Raw genomic sequence first — 24371 nt, forward strand, 5'->3', positions numbered from 1 at the left:
CGTGTTAGCAAATGCTGTTGACTTTACCTTCAAAATGTATCCAGAATCCAAGCACTTCTCACCACCTCCACCACTTTTACCCTGGTCCAAACCACTATCATCCCTCCTCCCCGGATTCCAGCAAGAGCCTCTAACTGGATCCTGCTCCATCCTCACCCTCACTGTCAGATCTCCACTCAGTGGCCAGAGTAAACCTGTAACAACTTCAGTCAGATCATGTCACTCTTCTGCTTGAAACTCTACAATACCCCATTTGTCCAATGCAAACAGAATAAAATCCAGAGTCTTGGCAGTGACCTTCTGGACCTTATAAGATTCTTGTTCCCAGATCTAAGTTAACTCCCCCCAACCCACTCTCTCCAACTGACACCCCTATGCTAACTGTTGTGATGCCCTTCCTACAGGCCAGTAGCATCTCCATCTTGAGCCTTTATGCTTGGAGTCCAACTGCCTGCAACACTCTGCTCCCAAAGAACATGTGGCTTGTTCTTTCACTTCTTTAAGTCTTTGCCCAAAGGCCACCTTCCTCATAGGGCTCACACTGGTCATCTCTAAACCCGCAACTCCCGATTCCTAGCACTCCTCACCCCTTCTCTACTTTGTTATCTCTATGACACTTATCATCACACGACAAACTTACTTACTTATTTATTGGTTGATCATCTGTCTCCCTGCATTAGACTATACGCTCCATGAGGGCAGGGATTCCTGTACGTCTTGTTCACTGCTGTATTTACAGTATGCAGCAACGACACTGGTCCTTAGGATGTATTCAACAACTATCTAACGAATGAATGGATTTTTGGACTATGTGCTATGTACTTTAGAACTCTAGATTTCGATGTGTTTACTTCCAGGCATTCCTTGACACGCACACCAGAATATCTTCAGAGTCTGTAGTAGGCTGTACTAAGGAAGGAAATAGAAGGCCTTATAGGTTTTATGGAATCTTTCTGGATCAGAGTCCATCTTTTAGAAGGTGAAGCTACACTGAGGTTCTAATCAGAGGAGCTGATAACAGTGCTTTTCCATGTGTGTACCTACATCCAGTCTTGGGAGAGCTGGGCATGGAGCCATATTGGGAAGACAGAGCATACTGGCCACCATTCCCATTTCTGCTTCTAACACCAACCACACACTCATGTCCAACATGGAGATTTTCCCCTGTAAAAACAGACACTCCCTCAAATAAGAGCATTATTGCAGAAAAAAAACTTTCCAATGGAAACTTGGTAAGAGGAATGTACTTATATGTCCAAAGATTCATTTTTTTTAATTTGAGATTGGTTTGGGGTTAGGGTAAAGTAGAAAAAGAAAGTTGAGCATAATATGCTTTTTGAGGATTCTATTTTTTTTACAAAGAAAACAAAGATAACATGGAAAAGAAATATTTGATCATCAGCATTTTGATCAGTAATATTATAAGCATTTTTTTTCAGTTCATATGTGTGTGAGAGAAAGTGAGTAGAGAAGGAAAAATTAAAATAAAACTTTTTTCCCAAAATTAAGTTTCTTATATAAATCTGTTCTCTCTGCTTCTTTTTCTACTGTATAATCCAAATTTATCAGTTCACAGATCAGTCAGTTGGATGACAAGAAAAAAATTGCATCATTCAAACCAGTGTTTCTCACTGAAGCACATCAGAATCATCTAAATCTATTCCAAATACTAGAAATCACCTTATAATATTTTCCCCAAAATTGATAAAAACAAATATATAAAGTTTATATGAAAACTACCGCAAAGGTTTGCATTATTTTTTCAAACATAATGATAGTAACAGTAATAAAGATAGAAGAAAATTACATGGTTCATTTTAGACTAAGATGTTTAGAGACAAATTCCTCAATCATATCCATGGTTTTTACTACCATTTATTATTCCAACAACTACTCAAGAGGAAGCAAAGCCAATTGACTGGAGGGGTGTTGTTCCTGATTAAAGAAAGTGTTGTCTCCTTACTTCGTTTTTCCAAACAGTGTGACTCCAGCAAGACTGTGCAATCCTTCAGAGCAGAAGTTATAACTTATGCTGCTCTTGGAACCAGACACATAGTTGGTACTCAGTAGATACCAGCTGCCTTAACACTGCTGCTGGCAATGATTTAAACTAGGACAAAGGTTTTGAAATCATAAATGGGTGAAAAAACATTGGACTGTACAGGTCAAGACGTCCTGGGAGAAAGCACAGGATATACAAGGAAAAATAAAATGATGGAACAGACTTGTGCGCATTTGTGTTACACAGCAGAGTGAACCTCATTTCAGGAGTTTCAAACAACACTCTTATTTTAAAAGTTAGCTTTGAAATAGGTATTTGGAAATGTGAATTCAGAGCTAAAATAAATTCTTACAGTTTTCATCCTGGGCAATGCATTGTAAAGGGATCCCAAAGAAAGACGTATAGCTGTCATTGTACCACACGAGAAGCTCGGTACCCCTGGGAATATCTATACAGGCTCGGTAGAATATATTCGACCTATTCAAAACAAAAGAAAACCCAGCTTAGTAATCGGTAGGACTCACATACTCCATCCACATTTTTATTGCCCCCAAAAAGCTCTGCCCAGTTTCCCACCTAAACAATTTCTGTTTGTAATAAAATCTGCACCCACCTTATCGTTCCCAGCAACCAATTAGAGCCTGTAACCCAGTACGATAAATAGCTCACAGTTTATTTCCACAGTGTCCCTCCATGGAACATCCTGGCTGAAGAGACAGATATTTGGCCCCGGAGAAAGCAGAAAGGAAGAGTTCATTTAAAGAAAAAATTTCATCTCACACTAATGAGAAAATTCTCTTTCTTGGTAAACTGCAGACTCTGGTACGTCGACCCCACATACAAATTAACACCATTGATTTCTTATTTGAAGGAAAAGTGTTAAGTGTATTCTTACAACTTGGCATGGGAGTTCTCAAATTTGTAATAAAATTAAGCAGCTTTGTGATATAAGGGCTAAGAGAAATAAAAATCTTCCCCATAGCTTTTTTGCCTCTAAAATTTGATACAGGAGAAGAGGAAAAATAACCCTCTTATGTGAAGTGGATGGAAATTCAATAAATACAAGAGGGGCACTTTACTCTGGCTGAAAGATTACACTATGAAATGACAGAGTGAAGGTACCAAGAACTAAACAGCCATGGCACAGTAAATAAAAATCTACAGATTTTAAAAAAAAAAAAAAAAAGAGGAGCCTGTGATCGGTTTTCTCAGTGAAGAATTGCTACAAACATTAGCCTCAAGTTCAAGATAAAAGTGTTCAGGGTTGGTGAACCTTAAATTTAGCCTTTCTGTAAGGAACTGGCCATAGCAGGGCAATCTGTTCCTTGTACAACACTGTAGACATAAGGCGAATCCTTCACCACATTTTTCATGGCGGTGAGATATGCACTTGTCAACATATTTTGTCACCACAAAGTGGCTCTTGGCAATAGGATCATAAAGATCAATAAAAAAGTGCAGATTCTCAATATTTTACTTGCAGCTGCAAAAATTTCATTTATCTTGTTATTTTCCTTACTTGCTGCCATTCTGTCTCATGAGGGCACTGCTAGCTAAGCAGAATGTTTTTCCCCAACATTCTATGAATATCTGACAAAAACTCTAGCCAGTTGTCCAGACCTCACTCCCCTTCCTCCCTCCGCATCTCTAAGAGCTGTGCATTTTATTAATTCTTTCCACTGCTACATAAAAAAATCAAAATTGGAGCTGGGATATAAATCACTGGCATCTCCTAACTTGAGAAAAATTGAGTCGACTTTGTACTTCACCCTTGTAACATTTCATCTCTCGGTTTGGCTTCCCTTAATATAAACACAGCGCCGGCAAATGAATGTGCTAAAACCAAATGACACACTTTGCCGCTGAAAGAGCAGAACTGTTTTCGAGCGATGGGTGGTCTTTTGAGGCACAGAGTAGGCCAAAAGGGGAAAAAGAAAAGTGTAAGCGTACACCGTTCCTTACAAGCGGGCAGAGCTTCCAAAACTCGCAGAAATCTCTGCATGTTGAAGCACATCAAAGGGATTTTTCCCTTTTCAGATAATATTTCCTTTGCTGACATGTATTTAGTATTGTGGTTGGATGACTCATAAAGATAGCTTCATGGCGTCCCAACGCAGCTGAAGCGGAACACATGCCAACAAACATTATTGTCAGCCTCAAAATAAAAACAAAACGTTCAGCTAAGGGTCAATCAATCAAGGGCGCTTTGAAGAAAATTCCATTTAGATATTACAAATCATAACAGAATGAATCTAAACCAGCTGACTTTTTGTGAAGAGGACATTCATGTACAATAAAAATTAGGCTGGCTCTTCAGGGTCCAACTTTTCTATTTTCTTACTCTTGGACGTGGTCACTGGTGATGGATGCCAGTTTTTAAATTGTGTTTTTGTAGTTCATTTTATAAAGATCTGAGGTAATCGAAAACAGATCGGCAGAGAGAATTCAGTGTGGAAGCGCCATAAGGAAGGGGAGCAATAAAACCCACTTAATATTGACAGAAAGGTAACGACTTTCTCATGCCTACCTTTCTTGCAGGGGTTTCTTATTTTCCCAAAGTCAGAACTCTTCTCAAGAGCTCCCAGGGTGCCCGTGACGGAACCAGCCAAACTATCTCTTGCCGAGTAGACAAACACAATCTTTACTACTTTACTAGCTCCGAGTTTTATAAAAACTTCACAACAGAGATGCAGCTGCAGGGAAGGTGGGTGAAGCCCATATACAGACTGTAACCAGATACCATCGTGTGCAAGTTCATATAAACCCTTATGTAATGAAAGATAACTGCCTAGGAAACCAAGGCAGTGAGTCACATGCTGTCCAAATATGTTCCCTTTGAATTTGGAGGCCTTCGGAGAGCAAGCCAGATTTGTGCAGCCTTTAACCTATAAGGGGAATAAAGTTTGCTTCTTTTTTTTTAAGGCTTCATTTTTAAAAATTAAAAAAAAAAAGAAAAGAAATTGTCATCGGCAGGACTCCAAGTTGCCGAGCAAGGCTCCTGCTTTGATGTGTCTGTGGTGCCTGATAAAGTTAAACAGTTGCTTCTGATTCTAAAGGGAACGTGGCTGTTTATAACTGAGGTCATATATTTACATGGCACATGTTTTCGAGGGATTTTGAGAGAAGAAGGCTTCGTAGCAGGGCTTTTTTTCCTATGGTATCTGTGTTTGCCTTTGGGTTGCCACTCTAGCCTTTAATACATGATGGAAATGCTTGACCAACAGGTGCATCAGGCAGGTGTGGCTTTGGATCTGGGATCCCACTGGCTTTTCTTCCCCTCCCCCACTCTAGGCCTCCCTATGAGACTCTGGGAAATAGGGGAGGCTCCACCTCATCTCCATTCACCTTTGGGATTTGCCAAAATATCTCAAGGGACTGGTGCCTTTTCTGTGCGCTGGAACCACCCCATCCCCTGAAACATACTCTGAATGGCCTCAGGACCAGAAATGCTTTGGCATCTTTCAAGGGATCAGGAGAGGTTACTACGACTTAGTCAAGGCTGCTGAGCACAATGGTTTTAGGAAAGCAGCCTGGGGAGGGTTGAGACTTCTTGATTTCCCACGCCTTTGTGCTGTTCCCTCTGAGAGACAGCCAGACCGAAGATGACTGAAAGCAAGTGACCTGGGCTGAATCTGCCAACTCCTGTTTGCGTGTGGACGCATCTGCTAGGGAGGAAATCACTGCAAGTCAGTGAGTTCGCTGGGCTCACTCAGGCCATGGTGAACATTCACATGATGATGTGGAAGTAACTTTTATCATGTGCAGTGAGTGAAAAAGGCCTTCTCCTAGCATCCTTATTTCTGAATGCTCAAGAAATGACTGTTACAAGAACTAGAGAGATATCACAAAACTAGCAGAAAAAGAAAAAAAAAAAAAGAAATTCCTGCCAGCCCTTGCAGAGTTCGTCAGGACTCTGCAGGATTTTTTCAAAACTAGCAGCAAGCCTGAATTTATATATGCAAGGCAAAGGGCTTCGGCTTTGTAAGTGGTAAATCAAGGTATACTTTACCTGTACTGAACTACTGTTAGATTCTGCTCTCCGCAGTGCCTTGCACATCGGATATACCTCATCCAGCTCGACTTACTAGGCTCCCCACCATCAATAAAGTGCTGCAGTGTTCCGTCTTGGTCATATATCTAGGGAAGAGGTCAGAAGGTCAAGTAGTTAGAACGAGTCATCAGCAGTCATTTTCCCTGCTTCCCTTGGTGTCTTTGTGTGTTGGCTGCAGCAATTTATTGCCCATAGGTTTGCTAGTGCTCTGGAATGCTTGTGGAAACTCAACTAGAATAACAGGAGAAAAACATTTTCTGGTGATGCAAGTCAATCACGTTTTTCTTATCAAGCCAATCTTCCCTTTATTAAACATATGTGTGGCATCTCAAGGATGTGAGTGACCATGTTTCCCAAAGAATATTTAACCTCTTTTTGACAGGCTACCCTTTAGTAATGAGCTGCTGGATAAACAAAGCAAGCTGAGAGGCGAGGCCACGCTGACATGGCTGGAACATCCGCATGAGAGGCCCTCGTCTCAAACACGTAACTGGTTGAAGGCATCTGGGAGGCAGGGACTGTCGGCTCAACAAGCCGGGTGACACCTAGCAGGGGTTGGCGCATTATGGAGCTGTTTCAGATTGATAAAATTAGACTCTGATTTGGATTGAAAGAAATGGACTCTCACCTCGCAGAAGATGTAGGACTTCAGCTGTCAGGACCTGAAACTATTAGGAGAGGAGTCATCAAAAAAGAGGGACCCTCGCAAAGGGAAAGAAAAAAATAATAAAAGTTTCCTATGGATTTAAAATGTCTTAACTGAGGTCAGTCTAATCACTATTGCCTTAGGTCACCTGAAGCAGATTTTCTTTCAGGATCACATCCAAGGTAATGGAATCCCAGGCAATGAGCATGGGACCAAAAACCTTCTGCTAAACAACTGGCCAGCCCGGGATGTTGGAATCAGGGCTAACAGCAGAGACAATCGGCCTCCACTTCCAGAAACCAGGCCAGCCCTGGGCACCTTGGAGGCTGGGGTATCTGGAAGGGTGGGGTGGGGAGTTATATATGGGCAGCAATTTTGGAAGACCATCCTCAGTCCTAGGGGCAGCCAGGAAGCAAGGGGCACAGTTCTCAGAAGGACCATGGCAAAACAGGGCCTTTTAAAGAAAAATCAGCAGTTAGATTGTGTTCTGCAGAGCATTCTGAGATATTCTGTCTCTTATTCTTGCTAATCAGCCTTTCCACTTTTCTCTTCCAAACAGACACAGAGAACAAGCCTCCCGGAGCGCCTCACTGGTTACATTTTAGCCCTAAAATTAGTAAGGTCATTCATATTAATTTAGCTCAGCATTTCTATTCTGGGGGCCAAAGGACTTAGTGATGACGGTTCTTTTTATCATCGTCAGTCATTTTAAAACAGTTGATTTGTTTTTTTTGTTTTTTTTTTTTTTGGCTTTTCTTGAACTCATTTTTCTTCACCTCCAATCTTTCCACTAACCCCCACAAATAAAAGAAGAGATGCCAACCTAATCAATATAATGGTTGGAGAAGCTATGACTGGGTAGCAGGCTAGAATGATTATAGTTGATAATCAATGTAGCCTGAGAACAATGAACAGAGTCCTAGATTACATTTAAGATTACTGACTTTAAACTCCTAGTTTGGGGATGATAGCAGGAAATGCGAGCATTTCATGTGGTAGACACATCTGCTCTGTAAGCAACCTGATGATAGATTTCATATTTAGGTAAGATTATTACATGGTACTTATTTTGTTGCTCTTATTTTTGTTTTAGGAAACTGGTTCAAAAGCTCAAAGTCTCAACCTTGAGTCTGCTGTCAACAGCCCATGTGACACTGTACAAAGCCATCAGTTCTTTGAATACCACTATCTGCCTATAATGGAGCCCAAAATGTTGAGGACCCAGCCCTCTGCCCTGTCCTTCTCCCACGAACACATCTTCCATGACAGCTGCTGGTGAAAACACTTAGGAAGCCCTTGGAGAAGTGCAGTTCTCCTTCATGCTTCCAGCCAATGTCCTCAACAGCAAGTTAAACTCTCTAACGTTTACACATCATGGGTGATGCCGAGTGTTAGCTCATCTGAACACCAGACATTAGCCAGTCAGTCTCCAAAATGAGTATAAAAAAGTGTTTTCTCCCACACTGTTTCCGCAATAACCTCCTTAAACTAAGTCTATTGTGATTACAGGAATCCTGCAATTCTTGCCTGCCTGGTGAAAATGCTACTTGCTTTGAGGAAAAGTAGATGGCTATTTGTCAGGCTTCCCCAAAGTATCACACACTGAGCAAACAGCATGAAGCTGAGCCTCCCTTGCTTCAGCCTGATACCGGTGTTACATTGTTTCACATGAAACTTGACAAAAATCCCACTTACCAAGTTAGATCCTGTAAGTGTGCACCCCATCAGAAATGAGGAAACTCATTCAGGCTTGACACTGTTCTTTCCCTTAGCACCCAGAGCCCAGCCATCACCAACTCCAGCTGAATTTGCCTCCTAAAACTTTTTCACACGCACCCATCTCTCCCTCTTCACCACCACCATCCTACCTGAACCAGCTTCCTCTCTCGCCTGAAGGACTACAAAAGTCCCTTGATAGATTTCCCTGCTGTTTCTTCAGGCCCTTCCAACCTAGTCTCTCAAGTATAGCCAGAGGGATCTTTCAAAATCCAAATCTAATTATTTGCTTTTATCCCCCCTGCCAAAGTAAGAGTTTCATAAATGCCATAAAATGTCAAGTCATAACAACATACATTCTCAGCATGTGAGATTTCCTCAATGGGATCCATCATGCTAATATGGGCAGCACCTCAAGCCGAAGTTATTTAGGGAGGCTGGCCAAAAACACGGACCTTCGCATTTGGCTCAAGGCCATCTTGGGGCCCTTTCTAGCTTGTGTTGTTAAACATTTAAACTGTGTTTCTTGAAAAAGAAACAAGGGCTCAGAAGTCAGTGATGCCTATTTCTGTTCATTTTCCTAATAAAAGTAAAATAAAATTGGGAAAACCACGACATCCACATGTAAGCGCTAGAGAGGAACTTTTCAAAAAAGTTCTGCGTCCCAGTTTGAGTGTTGTTATTAATCTCCATCATTAGCTCAACTTTGTTTTTATTTTAGAGTTCAGTAAAATAATTTTTTAAAAAAGAGGGCGATAAAATTCCACATGCATCGGAACTATACAAGGACACTGTCCTTGTACCCAGACGGGCTGACATTCGTCCTTCTGGGAGACAAGCAACCACAAGTGGGGAAATGCTTCAGCAGATTTCAGTCTAGAGCCACTGCAACAATTTCAAGGTTGAGAAGTTGTTCTTGGAGGCTGCACCAACATCTACATTTGTGTGACACTAAAATGTAACTGTAAGATAGATACCTAACAGGTCTAAAAATGTTAAGGAATTTGAGGAGATTTATTAATGCCAAGACCAAGAGTTATTTTGTTTTCATTACCTTTCAAAAGATTTAAAATAAGATTTAAAATAAGAAGAAAAATATCAAAAATCTTACACAGTTTAGATAATCTCCTCAGGACCAATGAAAATGTCAAAGAGGTCAGAAATTGAATTTGTTCAAATGGTAAGAATGAAAGTAAGAGTTAAATTTACGGAAGAAATTCCTTGAAAGAATCCTTGAGTCAAGCATAGTTTTGCTGAAAACTGTACACTTTATTCTCAATGAATATGAACCACCAAAATTTTATACTTGTTCTGTTTTTCCTAAGGAAGCTAGAGGTAGGGGAAACACCTGTAAAGAAACACACAGGACACTTGGTAGGAAAAGGGTTAAATTTTGTAAGGAGAACCCCTCCAAACCGGAGAAAGAGTATTTGTTTTACAAAGCGAGTCCTAGCATTGCTGAAAGGGAGTGTAAAATGGCACAGTCATATTGGAGAACATTTTGGCAATGTTGAAATAAACTTGACAATGCATATTTCCTGTGACTCAGCAATTTCACTTCTAGGAAACTACTCCAATACAATTCTGATACATGTGCCTTAGGAGAAAAGTTCAAGGGCATTCACTGGAGCACAACTTTTAACAGCAAATAATTATAAATAAGAGAAATATCCATCATCAGAAGAATAAACTAACTGTGGTTTATTTATTCAACAAAAAAGTACTAAACACTTAAAATGAATGAACAAAACCTGTTTGTATTAAGATCTAGTTGATAGAGATCAAAACATCAAAAACATAATGTTGATTGAGAAAATCAGTTGCAGATTAATGCATATGATATCATTTGTTAACATTTCAAAATATACAAAATAACGCAATTGTATATTTTAAAATAGTGTATACTGTAATATACAGATAGCAATATGTCTATCTATCTGTATATATCTGTTTACAACAAACGTGCTGGGAGGATTCACCATTAACTTCATCAGAGTCCTGGCCTTGGGAAAGAAGGGGAATGAAGGATAACAAAGGGAACACACATATATCTGAAATGCTTTTTCTTTAAAAAAAAAAAAAAAAGTTTCTGAAGCAAGTATGACAAAGTGTTAACATTCTTTTTTGGCATTTATATATTATACTTTGAACTTATTCTGATTTTTTAAATCAAAGTGAAACAATAAGTGAAAAGTCTAGTCATCTATTTCCGTGTACATCAAGTTTTGAATGGGTTGTTAAAATACAGGAGATTATCTTACCCAAAGTTAGAAACTATCTGTGTTATCCTCCTGGGAAACTCTCAGTAATATGCACCCACTGATTACCTTTCTGATTGCTTTGTTGCTATTTTAAAACCCCTGGTTGTGGTCTGTACTTTTTCTTTTATCCTGTATCAACAGGAGGAGAAAGATAAGAGGAGAGCTCATTCTTACCTTTTTAAGGATATTTTTATAGTTTACAAACCAATAATATTTACTGAAATGCCACACATGTGGTTGAGATAATGATCACACAAACTGTCACTCATTATAAACCACGCATGCCATTAACTGAAAACCACTATGTGAAAGACTTCATTGCAATCCTGAAGATCAGGGAACTGCACTCTTTGCTACAATCTTACTTTCCTAGAACACCAAACCACTTTGAATAACAACAGCAGGGCTTTCCTGGTGGCCCAGTGGTAAAGAAGCTGTCTGCCAGTGCTGCTGCTAAGTCGCTTCAGTCGTGTCGGACTCTGTGCAGCCCTATAGACAGCAGCCCACCAGGCTCCCCCGTCCCTGGGATTCTCCAGGCAAGAACACTGGAGTGGGTTGCTATTTCCTTCTCCAATTCATGAAAGTGAAAAGAAAGTGAAGTCGCTCAGTCGTGTCCGACCCTCAGCGACCCCATGGACTGCAGCCCACTAGGCTCCTCCATCCATGGGATTTTCCAGGCAAGAGAGACATGGATTTGATCCCTGATCAGGGAAGATCCCACATGCCTAGGAGCAAGCCAGCCTGTGCGCCACAACTCTTGAGCCTGTGCTCTAGAGCTTGGGAAGTACAGCTCTGAGCCCATGAGGCTAGAGCCGGTGCTCCATAACAAGAGAAGCCACTGCAATGAGAAACCCAAACACTGCAACTAGAGAGTAGCCCCTGCTCAGCACCATTAGAGAAAAGCCTGCATAGCAACAAAGACCCGGTGCAGCCAAAAATAAATAAATTTTTTAAAAATGAGAACATGAGTGAAAACCATACCAGGGTTGTGTCTTAAATAAACTGGTCATGAGCGGCTTATCCACAGCTTTGTCATTTATGAATGCTGCCAACTTACATTAACAACAATAATCATCACAGAAATAGTGCAAGCTAGGAGAAGCCAATGGCACCCCTCTCCAGTACTCTTGCCTGGAAAATCCCATGGACAGAGGAGCCTGGTGGGCTGCAGTCCATGGGGTCGCTAAGAGTCAGACACGACTGAGCGACTTCACTTTCACTTTTCACTTTCATGCATTGGAGAAGGAAATGGCAACCCACTCCAGTGTTCTTGCCTGGGGAATCCCAGGGATGGGGGAGCCTGGTAGGCTGCCATCTATGGGGTCGCACAGAGTCGGACAGGACTGAAGCGACTTAGTAGCAGCAGCAGCAGCAGCAGCAGTGACTGACTTGGGCCCATTTTAACTTAATAGCGAGAAAACCATCTTCTGAATGATAGAAATTTATGTATACTGGTGGCTCTGAGCAATCTGTATCTCTAAAACAAGATCTGTAAACTGGTGGCTCTTGGGTTGAATGCTTGACCAATTTTGTTTCTCCACAAGTGTTTTAAAATTTTGGAAATTCTAATTTTTAATTTTTCTTGAGGAAAAAAATCAGAAGGTGGGTCCTCAATCTCTGGGACTAATCCACAGAAACTTAAGTTGCTTTCAAAGTGGCCCCCTGAGATCAGCCATGGGCTTTTCTCCTTCCCTATCCTCCCTCCTCTCCCCTCTTCTTAGCTGTTCCTTACTTCACTCATTTACTTAGCTGCTCAGCCTCATGAAGCACCTAAGTTGGTAAACTCTGCTGTAAAGGAATTTTTGCTACCCCTGAAAATCAATCTGCTACAGCTGGGGGCACTTTCAAGAAAAATCATCTGATCTGATGGCCTGGAAACACTGCAAATGCCCACCACTCCTTCGCAGCCCAGAAGCCATCATATGACTGGGATGCAGGCATTTTGTGCTATAGTTTTCCAGAGAGTGGGAGAGCAGAGCAGAGTGTTCATTTACTTTTACCAGAAGGGCTTTCAATAGTCTTTTAAAGCAAGGGGTCCATTTTAATTCAAAGACGTCATCAATGTAATTACACTATAAAATCAGATAAAAGTTGCTGGGTCTACTGTAAAAACAGATACAAAGAGAGCTCATCAGGAAGCACCCCACCACCTCAACAAACCTCACCTTGCTCTCTGATGCAGGCGCTGGGACATCACCAGGGGCTGGCAGGGAAGGGGGGACCTTGTTTGAAAAACGGCCGACAGAGCACTTGCTCTGCCAGATGAGCTTCCCCTTCTTCTGTTAGACCACTGAGCACCTCAGCCACGTTCAGAGGTCAGGAAATGAGACAGGGAAGAGAGCACCAGCTCTAAGCTCACAGTCAGCTTTTGTTCCTTTTGCTAGTTTTGGTCTCACAAGTTTCTCTCGAGAGCTTGCACCCTCGGATTCAACCAATCATGGAGGATGGCTCAGGGCCAAATGCACTAGTCTGGCTTGTATAAGGGATCTTGAACAATGAAGAGCAGGGTATCCGCGGTGGGTGCTGGAACTGACACCACGAGGAAACCCAGCAGCAATTATATACATAAGAAAAAGGGGCCTCCAAAAGTTAGTTGTATAGTGCTGTACACTATACAGTGTTAGTTGCTCGGTCGTATCCAACTCTTTGTGATGCCACGGACTATAGCCTGACGGGCTTGTCTGTCCATGAGGATTCTCCAGGCAAGAATACTGATGTGAGTAGCCATTCCCTTCTCCAGGGGATCTTCCCAACCCAGGGACTGAACCCAGGTCTCCTGCACTGCAGGCAGATTCTCTACCATCTGAGATACCAAGGAAGCCCAGAAATCAGGGACTTCAACAAACAGACTCTAGTCAGAGGCACAATGAGGCCTCCTCACACCTCATTCAATCTGACAAATAAAGAGAGCCAAGAACCTTAAACAAAAGAAACTTAAAATTATAACTTAAACATTAATCCACTCCTCCCAGAACCTGGTTCTCTGAATCTTGGCATGAAACAGAGGAAAAAGAAAAGATGCAAAGGTTGTATTTGAAAGGATTAGCCAGTTTTCAGTGAGCAGGGAGATGTCTCAGGCTCCCTCTCCTGTGATTCCACACAGTGGCAGGTCCCTGTGTCAAGGACCCAGAGAGCAACATTTGGTCATGTACTGAAACACCACTAGCCTTCAGCTTCCCCTCCAAAAAGCTGAGGTGTGGGTGCATATTTCATACCCAAACATCTAAAACAAGGCCTAACACATTGGAGGAACTCAAAATAAGCTGAAGTGAACTGAATTCTCACAATAATTAAATAGCTTCTTAAAGATCTCAGATTTTATTCAAAACTTGAGAATAAACCACCACTAAATGCAACTAAAACTCCATTCTAAGCACTAACCACCAGGGCTTTTTAAAGAAAATATTACACCTTTTTGAACTTAAGTTCTTTCAAGTCTATGAAATGCAAAGGTGGTTTTCATAAGATGATTAAAATGCAATAAACAGTTGAGTCTATGTCCATGTGCTGTCATGTCGCTCAGTCATGTCCCACTCTTTGAAACTCCATGGACTGTAGCCCACCAGGCTCTTCTGTCCATAGTGATTTTCCAGGCAAGAATACTGCAGTGTGTAGCCATGCCCTCCTCCCGGGGATCTTTCCAAGCCAGGGATCAAGCCAGGTCTCCCACGCTGCAGTCAGATTCTTTCCCACCTGAGCCACCAGGGAAGCCCACAGAAAAGGGCTGGGGAGAGGTCTTAGAGAGTTTCCCAGTTTAGACATGAGAACCCAGCACTGTTTTAAGTCCTCTCACAGCACTTGGATAATCCAGGGAAGAATAGACACAAAGATGGTTTCTCAGATCTTCTCTACCTATTCTCCACACACTACCTTAGATGGCCCCAACTTTCTGTTAAATTCAGAAAATGAGGGCTTCAATAATGAAGTGTATTAGTAATTGAGAAACTCAATTGAAAACTATCCTGTTTGCCTAGATAAAAATGTTTTACTGTGAGATTTCTTTGTATCAGAAGATAAAAGGTCAGAATCTGTTTTGCAACTATTTACACAAGAATAATTCCTGACTGAACTGTGAAAAGTTAAAAAACCCAATACCTTTATTGCTCAATAAAAGATTTTACTTTTAATATTATAATTGTTAGAGGGGAATTCCTAAAGTATTACTAATGAAAATACGTACTAGAAGTCACCCTAGTCAATAGGAAGTGGAGACAGGGTGGAGGGCAGAGGTTAAGAGCACGCCTGTGGGTGTCAGCTCCAATGTGTGTGAGTTACAGTCACAGCTTCATGTCTGCGGGCCAAGTGACTCTGGGCAGTTACTTAACTCTTCAGGAAGGTGAGACCTTTGAAAAAATGATGCTACTGACAGTCCCAGTCATAGGGCTCATATGAAAATCAAATGAGCTAGTCTATATGAAGGAGTTAAATCAGTGCTGGGCACACAGTAAGAGTCCAAAAAGCATTAGCTACTCTGAGGCCATCACATTAGAGGGGACATGTCAGCCCAGGCTTCATCTACTAACCTGCTCATGGACAGTGACCACCGGATAATATGTGCAGCGTTTGGAAACTCATTATTGCTAAGATTATAAGACCAGAAGATTACAAGCTCATTGAGGGCAGGAATACATTTTAAATATTTTAAGCCTTTACCCATCAGTATCTTACACAAAGCTTTGTACACATCAGGAAATCAACTTTTGTTCAAAGAGAGAGAGAAAAAAGAGTTGGAAATAACATAGAGGGGGTGTAGCAATAAGCCAGTCATTTATGTTTTTGTTCCTTTGATGAATCTATCAAAAAATAAAACAAAATACTGAAAATGCTGGATAAATGTGAATACTCTCCAGAAAAAAACAGTAAGGAAGCATTTTCCAGTCCTACATTTTCCATTTGCTAAAGTTAACACAAACACAGGTACCTACCACACCTTTAAGAGCACTCCTGGAGCATTTCTGTAACTAACAGGTTGTCTGTGCTCACTCAGTTGTGTCTGACTCTTTGCAACCCGTGGGACCATCGCCCGCGAGGAAGTGTTTTAATTCGCTGTGGCTTCAGCCCTCTTACTGAACAATATCTACCATGTAGGACTGCTTGACTTCTGAAGACACTGACATTTCTAGCCAGAAGAGGCCCCAACTCACAGTATCTCATATGTACATGAACCCTGAACAAGGTCCAGGTACATGAGCTGTCTGTGCAGTCAAATGTACCTGGATGAGGGGCAGAGGACAGTTGTGGATGGCAGCCTGTGGAATCAGATCAACAGGGAGCACCGTCAGCCGTGGCTTCTGGGCACTGCTTCCTAACCCATAGAAGAGGACAGCAAGGACCACACCACTGTGGTCTCCTAACCTTTTTACTTGTAAACTCTCAACTCCAGCTAAATCCAGCTTGAGAATAGAGACCACAAAGCAATACTCTCAAAGGAGTGAAGCATCTGCCACCACCTAAACACAAAGAAAGAACAGCAGCTGATGACCCGTTCATACACATCCGGGTGGTATTTTGGTTTATAAAATACTTTCCCAACCTTCATTGATCCTTATAACTGACCTAGAAGGTAGACCGGAGCAGTTATTCCATTTTACAGGTCTGAAACTTTGGGCTGAGAAAGGGGAAATGAGTTGCCCACAGTCACACAGCAGCCCTGTGTGACAAGGAGGAAATTTTCCTGATTCATAGGCCACCATGTGACTATTGCTTTCATAACATCCCATTCGTCCTATCAAGGAGAGCTAGTAGAACTCTGACTATTGCTTTCATAACATCCCATTCGTCCTATCAAGGAGAGCTAGTAGAACTCTTTCATTAAAAGTGCCTAAAACTCTTAATATGTAAGAATGAGGGCCATAAAACACGTTCATAATAATTAACAACGTCATTTATAAAACAAACTCCTGTCCTTCAGAGAAAACGCCAATTTAGCGAGAATTACTTAACCCATTAGTCAAATTTACGCAAAGCAAGCATGCAGTGGATAAAGACACCACTCTCCTTCTGCTGACCATGTGCTATGACAAGGACCATCAAAAAATGGCTAGGGTATAAATCTGTGGAGGAAGATACACATTTTAAAATGAAAGATTCTTCTTAAAGCAAATACTGGCTAGTGTGACCAGTTTTATTTGTGTTCAGTTTTCCCACTTTCTTCTCAAATATGTAATACTACAGGTTTTTTTATTTCAATATTTTTTCTCTCCATTAGAATTAAGTTGTTTCATTGCTGTTTTTCATAAGAAAACTCTTCCCTCTCCTTCTGGTTTGGAGTACATTGGAATGCCAAGGTTTTGAGTTGAGGTTTCAAAGGTCAAGTAATAAATGCCCCATAAAAGAAATGAGTAATGGTTATATACACCGTTGCCGTATTTTCAGTAATGCTGATATAAAGCTATATACTGTACTTTGTCAATTCACATTCATCAAGTTCCAGAAATATTAGAAAATCATTAGAGGTTTATGTTGAGTTTGCAGATAATACTAACATATAAGTCAAGACTGAAATATGGTAATCAGAAAAACAGTTGAAAAGTGTCAATAAACCATAAAACACCAGAGATGGTATTTGTGAAGTCTGCCTCAGAGAGCTGGGCATGGGAAGAGATGAAATGGGTGTTTCAGCCACTCTGGGGCAGTGGCTGCTGGGCTGCAGGCTGGCAGAGGAGAGTGGGTGACTGCGGATTCCAGCACAGAGACTGAGAGCTCCGGAGAGCCGCTGAGCCCTTGGCGAATCTCCCTTATCTCCGAGGACAGCAGTGGTCATCCATACAAAGTCTGTCATCCATCAACCCAGAAGCTTCTTCAGACATCCTGTCTGCTGATCGGAGGGGAGACTTGGGGGAATCAGACTTGCATTATCAGGACTTTGTCTGTGATCCGAACAAGCCACTGAACCTTCAGCTTTTCACTTGGCAGAAGCCTGCACGCTGGAAAAGTCCTGACAGTTCATTCATTTTGCTCCATCCTGGAGCCAGCTGATGTCTGACTGCAGAGACCCACCCCCTTTGATGTTGTCCTCTTCTGAGAGTGCCCTGCTGTGAAAAAAATTTTATCCATCCAAATTAAAGGGAAATATTTCTGCGTCCAGCTGTTAGCTGTGACATGTTTGCCATTTTTCAGGCCACTGGCTTGGTGCCATCCTCAGGCTCGGCTGCAAACCTACATCTCTTCCCTTCTGCTTCGTCACAGCAGTCATATCCACAGTGTACAACTGTCTCCAGTGTCCATACAACATCGACACTGAAAAGGAAAATAGTGCTGATCCTATACTGCTAAGAACAGTCTCGGAAATATTTTCAAGTGGCAATTTGTTTTGCATGCCTTTTCTTTTTTTGTATCAGCACTAATGTCTTTCACAAACTGTAAAATTTTTTGATATAAGCCACCCATTTAAATATGGCTTCAACTCAGTTTTTAAAAATCCAGTTTTCATTAAATTCACCAAGAAGTCCTGACCAAATGAAATGAATTTGGATGCTGTGAAAACTTGTTTCATATACACTGAGTCCACACTTAAAAATGGACATTTGTCCAGTGGAGAGAACTCTGTATAAATGAAGAAAAGCTCTCAGGGAAGCTTGAATAAACATTTAGATCTAAGTAATCAAGAAAGCTTGTATCTTCTCATATTTGCTAAATGCCATTGACGTGAAGTGAAGCCGCTCAGTCGTGCCTGACTCTTTGTGACCCCATGCGCAGTAGCCTGCACCAAGCTCCTCTGTCCATGGGATTTTCTAGGCAAGAGTACTGGAGTGGGTTGCTGTTTCCTTCTCCAGGGAATCTTCCCGACCCAGGGATTGAACCCAGATCTCCTGCATTATAGACAGATGCTTTACCATCTAAGCCACCAGAGAAGCCTGTAAAGACTGTTGCCATGAATTGTGTGTGTTATAAACAAAGAGCAACTCACAGCGTTACCACGTTTTTCTCCATCTACTGAGATGAACAAGTAAAACACTGCAGTTTCCAGCCACCCTCTCATTCTGGCCCTTCTTTCCTTTCGCATTTTCACTTTTGCTGAGAAGAAAAAGAATCGGTGGAACAAGATCCCAGCACTGAGCCTCAGAGATATACTGATCTCAGACTCTGACTAGTGAACACGCACAGCACTCACCATCCTTTATCCAATCCATGAGAGGTAGATTTAAAAATAATAATAATAATGTATTCCATGTGAGAAAGCATCAATTTTGGAAAATTAAACCACAGGGAAATTTGAATGGACATACTTGGAAAAACAAAGCTTTAGTTATCTACCAAACAGGAAAGGGGACCATTATTTTGTTAAAATAATCCTAGATTATTACCAGTGTGAACTTCTGGGATGTGCAAATTATCTCTGACAGTGTACTGAATAGTTCTATGCTTGAAAGCTATAAAAGAACACAGTAGTGAATGCACTGTGGCAAGCACTTGAATTCTCCATATGGGATCTCGCGGGGTGCTATTTAACCCTTATTGCAGTAGAAATTTCTGGTTTAAAAATTCCACGTGGTATGATACTATGCAGACCTTTAGACCTTGATGAAAATGGTTAGTGATTTTATACTTCAGCATGGTAGCTATGCTTTGCAAGAAGTAGCCTGACCAAAGCCTATGTACAAACTACTATATTAGCAACTGTATTAAAAACTTACAAGGTACTAAGTGGGGAGTGTTTGCAAAGAGAATGTCCCTAAAAAATCAGAAAGAGGCTACTTCCACGAATGTATAGACACACATGTACCATGCCCTAGAGGTCACCCTCTTTTTTTAAGTAAAAACTTTCTGAAAACGCAGAATGTTTGTTCCAATGAAATCATGGTTTCCTATGGTTTTTTACTTCTTTTCAAAGTAGCCTACAGCTTTATTTCCTCTCTGAAATGTGTCACTCTCTAAATTATTATGTTTTCTCAAGTCTATGACATTTTCTTCCTAGCCACACCAATAAAGTATGATTGTCAGACATGCTTTATTAAGGGGAAAGTGACCATCTGTAGAGGGTAGAAAACATATTTTCAGATCTTAAATAATTTAGGTGACATTCCTTACGTCAAGTTGGGACAGTACCAAACATGCCCTCAATTCCTAATTTACACCATCATGCCCTGGATCACAGGAGAAACCAGGAAACAAAATAAACCCTAGATTCAGGGTGCTCAAGAAAGAGAGAGTGTGGAGGCTAACACAGGCCTAGACCAGGTGGTCCTGAGGGGAGTTTGCTGTTTTCCCAAGTTGGAAAAGACTCTTGGGAGTCCCTTGGACTGCAAGGAAATCAAACCAGTCCATCCTAAAGGAAATCAACCCTGCGTATTCATTGGAAGGGCTGATGCCGAAGCTGAAGCTCCAAAACTTTGGCCATCTGATGTGAAGAACTGACTCATTGGAAAAGACTCTGATGCTGGGAGAGACTGAAGGCAGGAGGAGAAGGGGGCAACGGAGGATGAGATGGTTGGATGGCATTACTGACTCAATGGACATGAGTTTGAGAAAACTCCAGGAGATAGATAGTGATGGACAGGGAAGCCTGGCATGCTGCAGTCCATGGAGTCACAAAGAGTTAGACACGACTGAGCGACTGAACAAGTAACTGCTTACAGGAAAACCTGAGTGAAATTCCAGGTTTGTCCTGGAGCAAGAAACATGGTAGAGGGATGAATTTTGGCTTCCTGGAACCATTCTTCTTGAAGGAAGGCTTGTATAGGTGTGCAGAGGACTGAATGCACACATTGGTTTGCATAGAGCTCCTCCCCATCAAGACCCAGGAGATGATGCAGCCAAGAACAGAATATCATAGCAGTAGTGGTGAGCCTCGATATGAGACTTCTGACTCCCTAGACGGCATTCCTTTAACAAACATTTAGAAAGTATCTACTATGTGCCAGCCACTGGAGTGCAGGTTTTAAAAAAACTGAAGACCCAGGCCCTACCCTCAAGCAATTTACCATTCAATAGGAGAGATACAGGCGGCACCGTGGTAAATAATCTGCCAATTCAGGAGATGCAGATTCGATCCTTGGCCTGGGAAGATCCCCTGAAGGATGATGGCAACCCACTCCAGTATTCTTGCCTGGAGAATCCCCATGGACAGAAGAGCCTGGCAGGATATGGTCCACAGCATTGCAAAGAGTCTGACACAACTGAGTGATCACAGCACAGCATGCAGAAGAAATAAACACTTAAATCAGAAGACATTCATCCTGGCATGACTATCTGTAGATTTTCCTATCCAGTCTTTGCACATTTGATGTCTACAATGGGGTTCATAAGTGTAGGAAGAGTAATCCATTGCAATTTTTTACAATGTAAAAAAGACATGAGGACTTAAAGAGCTAAAGCTAAAGCTCTTTAAGTCATCTCAGTTGTTTAAACAACTTGTGGACTGTGAAGGCAGCATTACACAAATGTTTAATTAAAATCTGCTAGGCTATAACCTCAATGAGGACAAAGATAAAATCTATCATGTTGGCTATTAATTCCCTAGTGGTTAATAGAGAGCTCAGTTCAATCAATGTCTGCTGGTTAGTTGGTTTGGTGGGTGGATGGATGGGTGGTTGAGGAGATGGCTGGTTGGATGAATAGATGGACAATTAGAAGGATACTGATACCTTCTAAGTACCCAAGCACTAATGGCTGGACCATGTCACTCTGCCCTCTGGGCAGGTCCACACATCTTAGGCAGAGCTGAATATTCCGGAAAAAAATTTTAAGGAAAGCAGGATTTCCAAAAAGGTCTACTTTTCCTCACTAGTTAAAATGGACACTCACGATTTCACGATTTGATCCATAGCTCAGTTGTGTGCAAATCTTTGGGACCCCATGGACTGTAGCCCCCGGCGAGGCTACTCTCGCCTCGCCTGGACTGGGTTGCCATTTCCTTCTCCAGGGAATCTTCCCAACCCAAGGATCAAACTCAGGTCTCCTGTATAGGAGTCAGATTCTTTACCATCTGAGCCACCAGGGAAGCCCTTAAAAAAAAAACTGACACTACTTTTATTATTTTTCCCCTAGTTTTTTGTTTCTTGTTTAAATTTCAGTTTTCCCGAGGTAAAACTGATAAATAAAATTGTAAGATACTTGAAGTGTACATGGTGGTAACTTGATATATACTGTGAAAGGATTTCCTCCCCATCTAGTTACTTAACACATTCATCACTTCATCTACTTTTTTTTTTTTTTTTTTTCGGTAAGAACATTTAAGTTCCTTTAAAAATGCCTAAATGTCTCTGCAGAGCTAAGGTCAGTGAAGAGCAGCTGGATAGAGACTTCAGTCAACAGCAAGGCCAGAAGTTACTCAGAACCTGGCAGATACCTAACTTTCTGCTGTTGGCCCCTACTCCCATCCCACTCCCCAAATCTACCCCTAGCTGGGGGTCACTGTTACTATCCCTTGACTCTTTGCAACCCCATGGACTGCAGCCCACCAGGTTCCTCTGTCCATGGAGCTCTTTAGGCAAGAATACTGGTGTGGATAACCATTCCCTTCTCCAGTAGATCTTTCTGACCCGGGGATTGAACACAGTTCTCCTGCATTGCAGGCAGACCCTTTACCATCTGAGCCGCTGGGGAAGCCCAGAGTCTTTCCTTAAGGTGGCATTTTTTTGACCTTCCATCATGCTTCCAGCCCTCTCTCCTGGGCCCAGTGTTGCCCTCATCAGGTTCCCAGAAGCTGAGATTTACACCTAGTGAATGTAGGTCAAGGTGCTGCTCCAGAAGGAATATTTGCATCTAGAACTTCATCTTCAAGTGAGGCTTAGAAGGGGGTCTGCCCTCAGAAAGGAATTTGAAGTACCATAATAAGGGCTGAAGTCATCCTGGGGAGAACAGATGACCATCCCTGGAACCCTGGCATGGCACAGACAGTCCATTTTGATCCTCAGAAGAGAGGCAGGGTAAGGCCACTGACTGTACTGCTGTAGCTCCAGTCAAGGGCACAGGCGTCTTGCGAAGGGTGGGGGCTCGGAGGAGAAGGTCAGCAGGCAACCCCAGCTACTCCTGCAGAAGAGTTCCCTGCAGATCCCCTCTGGGGGGTGCCAACAGGGCCATTCTGCCTCACTTATGTAAACAGCCTCAAATTGAGACCTCTGAAGTTATTTCCAAATGAAGTTACACATACAATCACAGAGACAGACCCACAGGATTAAAAGGAAGCCGCCTTTGCACTCTCTGAACTCAGGTCCTTTGACCAGACCACACTGCCTGAAGTGAGTCATAAATTAACATTTTTATAAATCTTGTAATTAACTTATGAATAGCACAATTATATGTTGCTGGTATTAAAAGCATTAAGTTGCTAAAGGTAAACATTTTAAAGTATACCACTGTTTTTGTAACCCTGTTTCAGCATTTTTTTCATTTTTCCATGTATCAAGGACCTCAGAAAAATGGAAGTAGCCCATGTCTGTCAAGCCTTCTTTAGGGCTTGTTAATAAAGCTCCTTTTACACAGTTAGGTCAAAGGGCTGGCAAGCTTGGAGCTGGCACTGAGGTGCACTGCTTTCCCCCCCAGAGACAGTCCTGTGTTCCTGGTGAGGCAGTCAAGTCCTTAAGGCAGGATTCCCCGGAAATCCAATCAAGAGATGGAGTAAACCTGGACGTCTAGGGCCCCAGGTTTGCAAATCCTCTGGCTAGTGGGGGTGTGACGTATGTCAACACCCAAAGCAAAGCAACCACCTAATTATCACATTGTTAGAACATGCACGCTTCGTTTTAGACAAGATTCGGGATTCCTTTCTTTCCACAGGAAGCATCTGTGAGCTGAAAGGAAAGAACGGAAAGAGATCTTTCACACCAGGGTGCATAGTGAAGTTCCAGGCAAGGCGACAAACACCTTGAATCTCAAGAAAATGATGGATGAGCATGTGAGTAATCTTCTGGGAAGAAAGTCTGCAGATTTACTGGAGTCTCAAATGGGGTGTGTTTACACACACACACACACCCACACCCACACACAGAACTACTGCCAGAATTCTACACATTCAGATAGGAGAGTACTGAATGAAGAAAAGATGAGACCCATCTGCGGATGATGAGCTAGAGTCCTTGAGGTGTTTTATATACTTCTGATGAGGCTCTCTTTAAAGACCAATAGGCTTCTCTGGGTCTCTGAATTATCTGATCTCATTCTCATTTCCTCTTCTCTGAAACCAAGGACCCTGAGTTTCCTGTGACCCCTTTACTGGACTTTGATTTTATATTTGATTACAACTGTGTTTTGTTGTATTGGTTTTGCCTAAATTTCTGACCACATTTTCATGACCACTAGAAAAGTAAACTGGAATAGTAAACCTCTGGTTGGTTTATTTCAGAAGACAGATATTTTTAGCTTAGAGAGCATGTGGGCCAGATTACACTGGACAGCTGAGTGTTTCAGCTCCGTGGACATTAAACATTCTGGATTTAGTGAGTCAATGGTTATTAATACTCTAAAGTGTTTCTTTTCAGCTTTGATCAAACACTGATGCCACCATTTTTTACTATTAAAAGGAAAGTATACTGTCACACTAAATCAACTCACCTGGTAGAACCACTTGCTTTGTAAATGGTAACGTTTTTATAAATTAAGGCATTGTTTACCTTCCTCGGGCTTATGCCTTTGTACTTCCTAATTAATTCATTGGTATATGAGCTACAAAATAGGAATTCTGGATTCTAACTCTGCTTAGCCAGTACTAACTAAGTCACTTAACCTGACTTTGTAAGTCCTCCAACGTGAAGT

General features: G+C 41.8%; 1 protein-coding gene across 2 annotated transcripts in view; it reads right to left on the reverse strand.

The window, feature by feature from the left end:
• Window positions 1-24371, reverse strand: part of PRDM6 (PR/SET domain 6) — a 118464-nt gene that overhangs the window by 38131 nt on the left and 55962 nt on the right. For both annotated transcript variants that reach the window (XM_027969991.3, XM_042250305.2), the window contains exons 4-5: window positions 6012-6139; window positions 2355-2479 (exon numbers count right to left, since the gene is read on the reverse strand). In XM_027969991.3, the coding sequence (XP_027825792.1) occupies window positions 2355-2479; window positions 6012-6139 (253 nt within the window). The remainder of the gene's footprint in view (window positions 1-2354; window positions 2480-6011; window positions 6140-24371) is intronic.

Source organism: Ovis aries, chromosome 5, assembly GCF_016772045.2.
Source record: "Ovis aries strain OAR_USU_Benz2616 breed Rambouillet chromosome 5, ARS-UI_Ramb_v3.0, whole genome shotgun sequence".
In the NCBI taxonomy this organism is placed as follows: Eukaryota; Metazoa; Chordata; class Mammalia; order Artiodactyla; family Bovidae; genus Ovis; species Ovis aries.